The sequence below is a fragment of the Apis dorsata genome, unplaced genomic scaffold, assembly GCF_000469605.1.
Source record: "Apis dorsata unplaced genomic scaffold, Apis dorsata 1.3 scaffold_187, whole genome shotgun sequence".
Taxonomy (NCBI): Eukaryota; Metazoa; Arthropoda; class Insecta; order Hymenoptera; family Apidae; genus Apis; species Apis dorsata.
The window spans coordinates 73,494-86,214 of NW_006263472.1; the positions used below are offsets into that span (position 1 = coordinate 73,494).

Sequence of the window (12,721 nt, forward strand, 5' to 3'; positions counted from 1 at the left end):
GAATTTAAAAATTCACTCTCGCCGTTATGCTGTCGCGCGGATTTAATATAACCAGGAGTCGCGTTCAAGCACAAAGAACGAAATTGATACGGAAAGTGCGGGAATCATTTAACGTTCCCATATCTGAATGCATATAAGTTTTTTGTTCGTTCGGCGAAAGAAGCATACAGGGGACAGAGAGAATAAAAAAGTACCGAGGCACGGCCTGTCGCACTCGATTTAACCACCTTCACAATTTCAAAGAAAAAACTTACAAAAGCTTTATGATTTTACGAGGGGCATAGTGTGATTTGAATATTCCCGTTTAGAGAAATTAACATGTAGGAAAGTAGGAAGGAGAATATCATTTCTGCAAATTCAAAAAATAGATATATATGGATCTTATACTTTTCGTTTTGTAAATTAGTCAGATAATTTTTTCCTTTTTAAAGTATTATTTCAATTGGACGAAATGAAACGATTCGTTTACGAGGAAATTAAACGCTACTTTGATACCTTTTTATTTTTTACTTTACTTTTAGTAAAAAGAGTTTCGTAATAAAAATTATACATAAGATAAAGATAAAAAGAATTTTAAAAAAAATGCTACGAAAATTTTATGATTTTATACAGTGCATTACGTGATTTGAATATCCTCGCTAAGACAGAGAAAAATTATAATATTATATTGTCGGAAATACGTAGATGAATTCCTACTTTCCTAATCTTGATAAATTACACAATTTCGATATAAAATTTTTCAAACGAAAGAACTGCAATGGCATTTACGAGGAAACTAAATGTAATCCTGATATTTTTTTAATGCCGCGTAAATAATTCTTCATAAAAGTCATAAAATCAAATATAAAATGGAAATAAATAAAATTTGAAAGAATATTCTACAAAATTTTATAATTTCATAAGAGATATCGCGTAATTTTGTAATAATGTTCTCATTTAAAAATTATTATAATTTTTTCTTTCAATTTTAATATATAAACGAATCTTCACTTTTTATTCTAATTAGTTAGAAAATTTCCTAAAATATCTCAAACGAACGAAATGCAGTAACTCATTAATGAAAATAATCTTTGATATTTCGTTGCTTTCGAGGACAAAAAAAATAAATCATATACATCCTTCATCATAAAATAAAAAGAAATAAGAAAATGCATAGCGAGATACTGAATGAAAAAAAAAAAAAAAATAGAAAAAGATCAATCAAAGAAGAGCAAAGTACAAGGCGCGAAAAGTCCTCCCTGAAAGCTCGCGAACGTAAATCCTTTCTGGCTGGATTTTAACGTGAAATTTATCGTATTTCCGGTAAATTATCGTCCGTCACGATATCCCCAAGAAACTTAGATCCTTCTTCAAAAGGAAAACGTGAACGAGCATGCACACTATTCATATTTCTCGAGGTTAACGATTGCTTCGATTACTTTATAAATACCCAGATATCGAGATATCTACACATCTACAAACATTTATACATCTGTACATACAGTTGGAGTAACATACCAGGAGTTTTTCATAAATTTTCCAATTTCGCGGTTTCCGATACATGTACGTAATCCGTTCTTTCACCATAATCCTTTCCTTGGTTGTGTATTAACCGCAGTTGCAGTATCGTCCCTCGAGCCAAATTTACATTCGACGACTGATGAGTTCGGTGAAACGTATCGCTGCACGAGATCGCCACACATTTTATACTTGTATTTCTTTTTTCTCGTTCTAGATATGCTCTTTATATTTTTATTCCATACTCTTTCCTCCCACGTTCCACATCTCCTCTGGTTTTAATTTTTCTTTCGCTATTTCCATCTTCGTCTACCCCATTCTTCCGTCTACAACGGTTCCTTTTGTTTTCTCTATTTTCCGTTTGCTTTATTTTATTTTTTTCTTATTTTTATTTATTTATTTATTTTTTTTTTTTACTAACGAGCTCCATAAATCTTTCGATGTCCAAGTCGACGATAAACCCCGCGTAATCTCGCGTTTTATTTTCCGCCTCGGCGATAAATTTATTTCCTTATCGCTTTGATCTCGAGCTTAACCCGCGTTCAAATATTTCCAGATTTCTTTCCTCCGGGCTTTCTTTCATCGTTTATTTGTTCACCGATATAAAGATTCACGCAATCCTCTTCGATCTTCGTCGATGTCATAAGCGCCGCCTCGCTTCGTGTCACATCTATTTATAATAGCGCTCGAGAAACATTTTCTTCTTCTTTTCTTTTTTTTCTCTCTCTTTCTTTCTCTCTTGTAACTCGTCTTGTAACGCTTTTCGTTTTCACGCATCGCGTTTTTTTTTTTTTAAATTACACGATTATAAACGAGAAATAAATCCATCCAATGCGAATGCAGATCGAGCAACAGCGCGTTGCGTAACGATGCACAAACTGCAGCGAGTGCAATCTGTCGGGATTGCACGTTGCTAGAGGGACGTGTCAATTACGCTTAATTCGATCCACCTGACAATCATGCCTTATTTTACGGAGAGCAAATTGACCGACGCGCTATTGTTTGACGTCGTTGTTACGTTGACCGAGCAAAACAAAAACTCTTTGCGCGATGCAAACGAAATTTCTGGTGGAAAAACATCGGTAAATTCTTCCTCTTTCTCCCATGTGAGCTTTAACAAACCATGAATATTCAGTAGAACCCACTTAAATTCTTTTATCTAGTCGGAATTATTATTTATACGATTATGAAATTATATTTGTGCGAATTTCTGAAAGATTAAAAGTAATGCCGAGATATTTATAAGCGTACACGCGAATTACTTTCAAGGAATGAAAATAATAGAAAATGTAGAATCTTTTTCTTAAATCTATATTTTTTCGCAATAGTTATTAGTCGATTTTAACTCGATGATATTGTAATATCTTTTTATCTTCTTAACTAATGCTCGTCTTTCTTTTTTTATTCTTTTGTATGTATCTCTCAACAAAGAAACAACAATTCTTGAATAGAAACTAATCGAAATAATTCACAATCGCCATTCAATTTATCCAATTCCAATCCAATTTTTCTCTCTAAAAATCTTCAATTATTTCTTCGATCGTCAAAAAGATCGTCGAATTAAAAAATCCTTTGCAAGATCACACCGTAAAAAAAAACACACCATCACGTTGATCCATCCATGATGTATCGATAAATGTATCGCTACAAACTGCTTCGTCGTTTCTCGTCGCTTCTCGTCAAGATGAATCGATGGGATAGCAAGCGGATTCGTCGTTGATCTCAAATAAACGTTCGTTCGTACGTTCGGAATATTCGTGTAGCCTTGGATGGTTGAATGCGTGCCGGCCAGATTGGACGCGACATCGTAAAAAGTTGAAGAGCGAGGAACGAGCACTTACGATCCTCCGAAAATTGTCCATCAGCTCGAAATGAGAGATTTCGCGGGGGAATCCGTGTCATTTCGACCTCACGAAAAAACGTGACGAAATTCTTAAACGCTCGTGCAAGGGCCACGATACCGGCCACGAAATGAATAGCCGATACGATGACCGATCTACGCGAGAGAGTCGAGAAAGTTGAACGAGACGTCGGCCGCTTCGATGCATCACCATTGCAACTGGATGATGAATCGTCCAAGTTGGGAACACGTAATTTTTCGATGGGATTCGATAGATTCCGGATGCTCTTCGAACGTGATTCTCCGATATTTCGTATGCTTGATACGCGCGAATAATTTATGGATGGCGTAAGGAAGAGTAAAAAATCGATAGGTGATAAAAAGATGGCTGGATTCATCGAGGATTCACTTTTTCAATTTCAATTTTTCAACATAATAAATAACAAGTTTCACGTTTGTTCCCTAGAAGTGGCAAGAATTTAATTCAAAGTGCAATTAACTAAGATAAACGAATTTACAAGATGCACATTTATATTATTTCTTCCCTTCCACTTCTCATCATCGTTTCAATCCTTCCACCCTCTTCCTCTCCGAACTTTGAACAACGCCAATCAGAGTAACCTCGGTAGCGCAATGATCGGCAAGTTGAAGCGGATCCAATCGAGATTTCCTCGAAATTAATCTCAGCGCCGCCGTTTTCAACGCTCTCTTCTCCCTCGAGGCAAATTTCACGCTCGCTCGAATTCCAACCCTCTCCTTTTTCCAACTCTCCGCCGTTCGACTTATTTCTCTCCTCCAGCCGCTCCCTATTTCCCGGGAACACAGTAATGGACAGCACGTTTACAGGTGGAGCGTGTGAAAGAGAATCGTTGGTTGCAACAAAGCCTCGATAAAGCCTCGGTTTCGCCACGGTTTAAATGAAAGAGATATTACGCATTACGTATGCGCCGCCCGTACCCGGTTCAAAAAGGGGGGAGGGAGGGTTGCCACGATCGACATCGCCTTTGTGAAGGTGTACCTATCGATAGCTTTGTCGGGGGTGCATTTACGACGAACGTCGAGCGCAGGCGGTCTCACCCTCTCCTTCCAGGTTATAGAGGCGCCGCCGCGACACCGACCCTTGGGCGAAATGTCACGTCGGTCACGCGACACGACGACTACCGACCTCGTCTCTCGGCCCGAAACAGGGCGAGAGGCGAGATCTCGCGAAAAATTCGAGATGCAATTTTATGCCAGGGCGACGCGAGACCCATACGTGAAACGGAGGTCGAGATTGCCCTCGAGATCGAGCCGGATCATTCTGAACGCGTTTAACGCATCAACCCGAGTTTCACCGATCCCGTTCCGTCACTCGCCGCTTTGTTCCACGAGAAAATTCGATTCCGCGACAATCTTTCTTTTGCTCGAGATCCCCTTTGCCGTTGACGCGTTGTTTTCTTGCTTCGACGAGGAGGTGAAACGGTAGAGTGTAGCGGGAATGTTTCTGATGGAGTTTCGAACATTTTCAAAATTTTCTTCCAACTCGATATTCTAATCTTCATTCGAGCCGAGGTCGAAATCGGAGGGAAATGAAACGCTTTTGATGAGATTTTGAAAAATTTTGTGAAAATTTTATAGAAAATGGTTTCTTGATTTTTTAATCTTTATAAAGTCGATCGAGATGGTGAGAAAATAATAGCGAAATGATTGCGGGGTCGTGAAAAATAGCTGTGAATGTTTTTGATGGAATTTTGAAAATTTGATATTGATATCGAACGTTTTTGATTTTTTAATCTTCGTGGAATTGATTCAATTGTTTTATAATGTTGGAAAAGTTATAGCGAAACGGTTGAGGTCGCAGAAAATCGCAACGAATGCTCTTGATGGATTTTCGAAGATTTTATTGATATTGAAATTGGGTTCTTGATTGTTTAGCCTTCGTAGAATTGATTGGAGTGTTTTTATACGCGGAGATATTAATATTGTCTATCCTTTTCCAAGTCGTAGTTGGTAATTGTTCGAGTTATTCCTCGATAAATACGAATAATTATTTTCACCAAGACACTCGGAGGATGGCTGTTGAGAAATTTCAAGAAATAAATTGCCACGGAAATACACAGAAACGTTTCGAGAAGGGAAAGCATCGGAAGTGACCGATTACGCATCAATCCATGATAATTGCGCAATATTCGAGAAGTGCTTTGTTTCGTCTCTCCAATATTCATAAAGACATCGATCCGCGAGGAAAAGTTTCTCGGAATAAAACACAAACGATCGAGTAGCTGAACGATCGAAGAATGAATATCTTCCCTCAATTTTCCAATAAGAAATTTCATCGTGCTATATTTATTCCTAAACAATCAACGCGTATAAATTAACGAGTTCTCGAACCGCGAATCCGCATTTCGATGAAACGCTATTTGCGGGGAATGAGAGACCGCAGAAAGTTCCCGCAAAGAATACCCCGTTGAACAATTAATTCTCTAACAACAGAAGAGAGGGAGAGAGAGAAAGAGAGAAAGGAAAATAACAAACGAACGAAGGAAATAAAAGCAATATGAAAAATTAATCAGAAATATCGAACGGTTCCGTGGATTAAGCAAACAGAATGTTACGTAAAGGGTGAAAATATCGGGGGATACTTTTACAAGCTTGACAAAGGGACATCAGGGGGTGGAGGGCATCGATTTTCAGCCTTGAATTTACGATCCGCAACGGCGCAACTTTTCTGCGGTTCGTTCGTCACCCACCCGTCCTCCCTTTTCACCATCACCTATTTTTCTCTTCCTTTTTTTCCTAGAAAAAATCGTGTTGTGAACGCAATCAAAATGGGGAAGAGGAGGCACGCGTGACCGAGATAATTCGCGATCCTTTCATTTTCATGTAGAAAAAAGGGGAGGAAGAGAAAAATATAAAAAGAAATGAAAGAAAGAAAGAAAGAAAGAAAGAAAAGAAAAGAAAAGAAAAGAAAAGAAAGGAAAGAAAATAAAGAACGGAAGAAAGGGGAGGGAAAAAATGGCCCGAGTAAATTCGACGGAATATCGAGTTGGCAGATATCAATGGGAAGGACGACCACGTGTGTCCGCGGACGGGGTCGAAACTCGGCCCAGATTCGGAATGTGGGTCGGGTCAGCTGCATCCGTGCATCCCCTGGGGTATGGCCGGGTGCTGCAGAGAGCGCGCCACGTATTCGGTGCACTTGCAGGTTTGGGACACGGTCATACGTGACACCCGCAGCTGACCGTCATGCGTCCAATTTGAATTGATAATTCGCGTAATTTCTGCTCGACTCTCTGTTGGCATAAGGTTGGCGTAATAACGAGGCGAACAATTAATTGGCCGCGGACCCAAGCTCCCGTTCTTTGACGCATGAAATGTTTGTCCCTCCGCTTGACAACGATGACTTCCTCGCTTTTCACCAATTTCGTTCACGCCCGTGCCAGTGTACGCGCGTTTCTGTAGATGGAAATTGTTTGTAGAACGGTTTGAGAGTGACGCAATTGGCCATCGAGAGTTTTTCTTCTTCTTTTTTTTCTTTTTGTTTGAACGAAGAGAAAAGTATTCTTCCGTTTGACCTTCTTCGATACTGTTTGGTTACTCGATAATACAGGCACGAAGGAATTTCTTAACGATTACAGTTGTTTAACATGCAACGTTTTCTAATATGCTTCCTTAATTTATGAAAGCAATTTATTCTTTTTATATTTTCGCGTATAATATATTCGTGCCTATTTCACCGATAATAAAAAAATTATAAAATAAATCACTACGTGGAAACATAACAAACAATAGCATACAAAACCGTAACCGCCCAAAATCGTCGCGCAAAACGGATAATAACTTACATATCCATCGAACATTTCGTATACCAGCCTAAATTCAATTATTCCTCCAGCTGCCTTATCAATATAATTCTATTCGATCGAGTGTAAGACAGAGAGTGAAGCGTGGTAGGAAACGGGAAACAGACATAGAAGGCACCGACCCGTGGAACTGGTTGCATCGTGTTTCCCCTCTGTCCTTTATCGCGGATGAAGCGCAAGGCGAGAGCAAGTTGTCACGCGAGTAGAAACGGGACAAACGAGAACGCGAGAGACAGATGGTGGCTCTCTCTCTCTCTTTCTCTCTCTCTCTGCCATCTCTGTCCGATTCTCGGGACCCAGTAACACGTACATCCGCGTGATTATAACGACACCAGGGCGGCTCCGGGTCTGAGTAACTGGAGGAAATTTGCGGTTCGCGCAAACAACGAAACGAAGTTAACTCCGTCGTTTAACTGGCAACTTTTGAAGCTGCCTCGCAGTATTCCGCCGCGATACGCCGCGCCCTCGATTCTCTCCACCCCCGGCCGCCTCCCAATGCCGTTTACGTAGGCGTTGGAAAACAGGATTTGCCTCGCCAACCGTATCTTGCTTAACCCTTTCGAGAAACTTTCGATAAATCGCGAAGTGAACACCGTTTTATCCCAACCAAGTGAATTGGGTCGTCGTTGATAAATCATCGAATGAACGTGTATAAATAATACAGTCACGTTTGCGTGCGTCACCGGGGTGTTTGATTACGTTTGAACGCATTCTTCTTAATAATGCGTTGGTTAAATATTTAAAAAAAAAAGAAAAAAAAAAGATTACAGAGAAGAGGGTGCTGGAAGATGCAGAGATTTCGAAATGAGAATCGTCATCATTCGGGGAATGTAACGTGTATACTTGTTCGATGACTTACCTCAGGATTACAGATTTTATATTTCGTGTTCCACGATCTACCTTTGCACGGTTTTCTTCTGCAGCGCCTCTGCTGTCGAGAAATCCCTCCCCCGCAGCTCCTGCGAAGTAATAGAGCAAACGTAATTAAAAAGAGAAACAACGTATTAAAAGACTAACGAAGAGCGTAGGTGAAATTTCTGACACGAGTTTTCGTGTGTAACGAGAATGGAAAGAATTATGCGCCCCCTCTTCAAGATTTTGTAACAACGCGGAGAATAACATTATTATTAAGATGAGGGAGGATATTATAAAAATAAAACGTTATTTACTTTGTTCCCTGGGAAAAGAAATTCGACGAAAAATATACATTTCCATCGTTTCTCGTTTCTCTCTTCTCTCTTTCTCTGAAATTTCCACATTTATGAAAGTACATCGCAAAATTAGAACGTGTAACCGGAAAATTCGAAGTACCAAGTAAAATCATACGGTTTCCTTGATCGCGAACGACTCGTTTCGAGAAATTTAAGTGGCACTCGAGCTTCCGGTACATATACGGGTCGGTAGCTCGCACTCCTAACGTCGTTACTTGGAATTTGTTTCAAACGTGGCCACGATTTTAAGATCGCAAAAGCAACGATAAACGAGCCCATCGATTAAACGAACAAGAGAATTTTAATTTTTCGAAATGTTGAAAAATTACGACTACTCCCTCTTTGCTCCAACATTTTTAATAATCGTATCGAAGGAGAAATGGAAAGGAAGATTTAGAGGATCGAATGTACGGCATCGTACGTCATACAATAAGTTCCTTCGGGAGGGCGAGTGCAGTTCACCAATGGTAAGCGTCATAAATTATTTGCTGGTGCAGTCTGGGCCGCTTCTGGTCGGCTGAAAAACGAGCTGGCCGCTTCAAAGGCCGCCACCGGAACTCCACCACTGTCGAAATGAGTTCTGAAACGTTTAACATTCCAGCAGCGTGTTGACATACCGCAACGCGATACTCGCACCCCTCTCGATATTCATCCTATCTCGCGATCGAACTCGTTGCTTGCAATCCCAAATGTCAATGATTTTTTTAAACTTATATCTTCGTTGCGACGTTTTCTAATTTATTTTCAATTTTTTGCTCCCAATTGTTATTATATACGCTAGATAATATATTGGAATCGTTGCGAAGACGTAATCTTTTGACCATTTTTTTTCTATATAATTGCGAGAATAGATAAAATGATATATTTCAAAGTTAATTTATAAGAAATTAAAAATAGGAAATAAGTAATTAGTAATAAGTAGTCTCTCATTGTTTATGTAACTATGAATTTCCACGAACGAGTCATAATATTTTAATGTCGTAAATCGAAGGGCGACGTTATTATTTAATCTTTTTTGCATTACGAGAAGAGAAGAAACATGTGATAAATCCGTGAGGTTTGGAAATTGGTGCATAGCGAAGATAACACAAGGGTCACGGTTATTTACAAGTAATTAACATAAAAAATGTGAATTATCGTTCATTACGTCATTTTACTTACTTTCATAACTTAGTCTTATGAATCTTATGAATCATTATTAAGGTCAAAAGTGATAGAGATAATGATGACTTAAACGTGTCTTTCCTATTGCAACCAATGATGAAGACAAATTCTTGATTTATTTATGTAAGATACTGCGCATATTGTCTATATTTTCAATATTTATATTAAATTATCTAAATTTAAATTGTTTACCTTGAACAACTGGACCATTTGGACCATGGTGACCATTCGCCCCACGCCACGCTCTGAAATCAAACATTTTGCCATTTAATATATACTATAAAAACATATTTGATAAAACGGACAACGTATGCTTATTTGACAGAAAAATTCGACGTGAAATTAATCATATTTCCCAAAATATTCTCACGAAGCGTTACTTTTAACGAAATTGTGTCTCGCGCGAATAAATTTTTTAAAATCTTCTTATTTATAAAATGTTTTTTTATCTGTACTGAATATACAAACAAAACTTTTTAAAATGCAAATTTTATTCCGGGTTAATTACAAGAGATAGATTTAATCTAAAAAATTTTCTAAAATCACTTTTATCTCGTAGAAAAATCATTTACATAACAGTAAATCAATGATAGATAAAAGGATTTTATAAAATCTTGAATTAAAAATTTATATAATATACAAGAAGAATCTGTAAATATTTATAAACATATCACATTAAAATTAAAACGCATATTACAAAATGAAACGCGAAATAAGTTGGCTTATCCTTATTTTTCAATTAATGTTTATAATTATATCAAAGCATTATTGAACGATATGAAATACAACATATTTGAACTTAATTAATTAATATTTATGAATGTTACGATAAATACAACGATGAGCAAATACTTTACATAGCCATTGTATTAAAGCAAAAGCGACAAATGGTGACATCTGTGGCGAATACGAGCAAAGAGAAACGTCGTTGAAAAATGTCGGCACATTCGACTCGTCATTCCACCGTATTTCGAAATCCAAGAATCGCGTAAAGAAGAAAAGCTGGCCGATAAAAGTGGCATCGTAAGAACGTCGATATATCAAAGTATTTAGCGTTTCTTCACGAGGCTGGAAACGAAGAAATCTCGTCCGTGGGGCGGACAGGAGCCGGGTTGCACATCGATATCCCTTTCGGAGCAATAAGTTCGCCGTGAGACGTGATAAAAATTTTCGGCGCCCCGATACCGAAATGCTCGGCACGTTCGCAGCCGAACCGAGCGGATTTCGAAAATTCACTTTTACCAGTCGGCTCGAGCTGAATTCCACGCTAGATATTTCGTGTTGGCGAGCGGTTTCCACCATCATCGTTTAAGAATCTGTCGAAATAAATCGGCAAGATTGACGAAACGTTTCCAGTTTAAATGAACTTGGTTATTTCTCTCTTTTTCCCTCCATTTTATTTCTTCGCATTCTCTCGTCTTTGATTCTCCACAATATTTTCTACGAGATTATTGGATTAAAAATTAAACATCTAAATATTGAGAAAGATTTTACGTAATTTGTTTAATGAAAATTTTAATAGTAATTGTGCATATCAGAATTTAAATTAATTTAATTCTAACTGTGATTTTAATGCGGTTTGTAAACGGTTAATATCACGTACATATATATATTGCTTGTAAAATTGCAAGATATTATAAATAGAAGAATAAATTGGAAAATATCGGTGATTTAATATCGGCGAGTATGTCATTGCTCGTTCCATGTTACTTTAGATAGAATTTCTATGGAACATATTGTTAGCTTTTCCTTTTCGAAACGGGAAATACGCGCGTCACGTTCCGCGATCGCGGAGGGTTTAACAAATACGACCCCGTACATCCTTTACCCTTCGTAACGAAGTTCGTTTAGTTATTGCCCTCAATTGTTTTGGGGCGAGCGGTTTTCAATTTTTTGAGGAACATTCGATTCACCCCCTCTTCTATACGTCGCATTGTTCAGCTATTTCGATCTTCCTCCGAGAACGAGAAATTTCGAACCGACTTCACGAACTTCGCACTTCGAGAAAATAAAAAAGAAAAAAGGAAAAAAAATTCCTCCTATAAAATTTGAAAAACATTATTATTATTAACGTAATTGCAGCGTTTTAATTCGGAAGATCGAATGCAAATATATATTGGAACATTTATCTGCCGCGATATTATTGGAAAAAGATCGTTCCATTACGATTATCATGTTTCTAAAATTTGAACGAGTTCAAAAGTTGTTCGCTTCGATTTGTTGTATTGGAAAATTGGAAAAATATTTCATGATGATGAAGAAAATATAAGGTGCTAAATGTAGTTAAAAAAAAAGAAGATGTTTCAGAATCTATCTTCGCATATCCATCGGATTATGTTAATCGAAGAAATCTGATTTCCAATTAACTTCATGCATATCGTGGACACGATTATTAAAATGTACCAACCCTTAAATCCACGTGGAATCGTTAACTCTCGCGGTTCGAGCTTTAATCACCTTTCGAATAAAATATGGAATATCTTCTCAACAATTTTCTTTCGATATCGCTCTCTTTACCCCTTTTTACGAGCTATCCGATAATGAGCTGTTGTATCGGCTTTCGGCCGAGAAAGAGCAGCAGGGGACTCGACAATTAATCCTTTTTATCCGACTGCTCTTAGCAGAGGTTGGAGAGACTGGATCAACGAAAAGAAAAACGCGGATAAAGGGAAATAGAACTGGAAAAGAATGAAAGAGAAGGAAAGATAAATCGAAGAACTGAAACTCCGTAAAAAAAAGAAAATAATTCGAATAGAAGGGAAAGTTATGGAGAAAGAAACTCAAAGAACAATTGAACGATATAACAAAAGTAATCGAAAGGGTGTAAGGAAAATATATAACTTTCATCACGTTGAATCGAAGATTATCGGATGTTTTTTTGTTATTTTTATCGATGAAAATTAATTTTTAGAATTATTTCGTTTCCAATATTCGATCTTTATCTTATATTTTTCCCTCCTTTATTTGGCGGTATATGTATCTAGGTTGATTACGCTGCCTATTTCCCGACACGTTTAATCCTGATGCGAATACGACGATCAAGTGTAATGGGTGATAATTTCACGCTCGAGTAAATTATAATGGCGCGAATTTGAGTGGCTGAGTTTGGTTTAGCTCCTCTTTATTCTCCTACTAATTGACCTATTCTCTTTCGCTTTTTTTTTTTT

At 37.8% G+C, this 12,721-nt stretch overlaps 1 protein-coding gene across 14 annotated transcripts in view; it reads right to left on the reverse strand.

The window, feature by feature from the left end:
* Positions 1-12,721, reverse strand: part of LOC102680940 (protein madd-4) — a 116,077-nt gene that overhangs the window by 52,844 nt on the left and 50,512 nt on the right. For 8 of the 14 annotated variants that reach the window (XM_031509851.1, XM_031509845.1, XM_031509844.1 and 5 more), the window contains exons 3-4: positions 9,747-9,799; positions 8,039-8,138 (exon numbers count right to left, since the gene is read on the reverse strand). In XM_031509851.1, the coding sequence (XP_031365711.1) occupies positions 8,039-8,138; positions 9,747-9,799 (153 nt within the window). Of the gene's footprint in view, positions 1-1,481; positions 2,670-8,038; positions 8,139-9,746; positions 9,800-12,721 lie in introns of those variants that run through there. The other 6 variants (XM_006614468.2, XM_031509850.1, XM_031509848.1 and 3 more) reach the window with 3 other exon arrangements.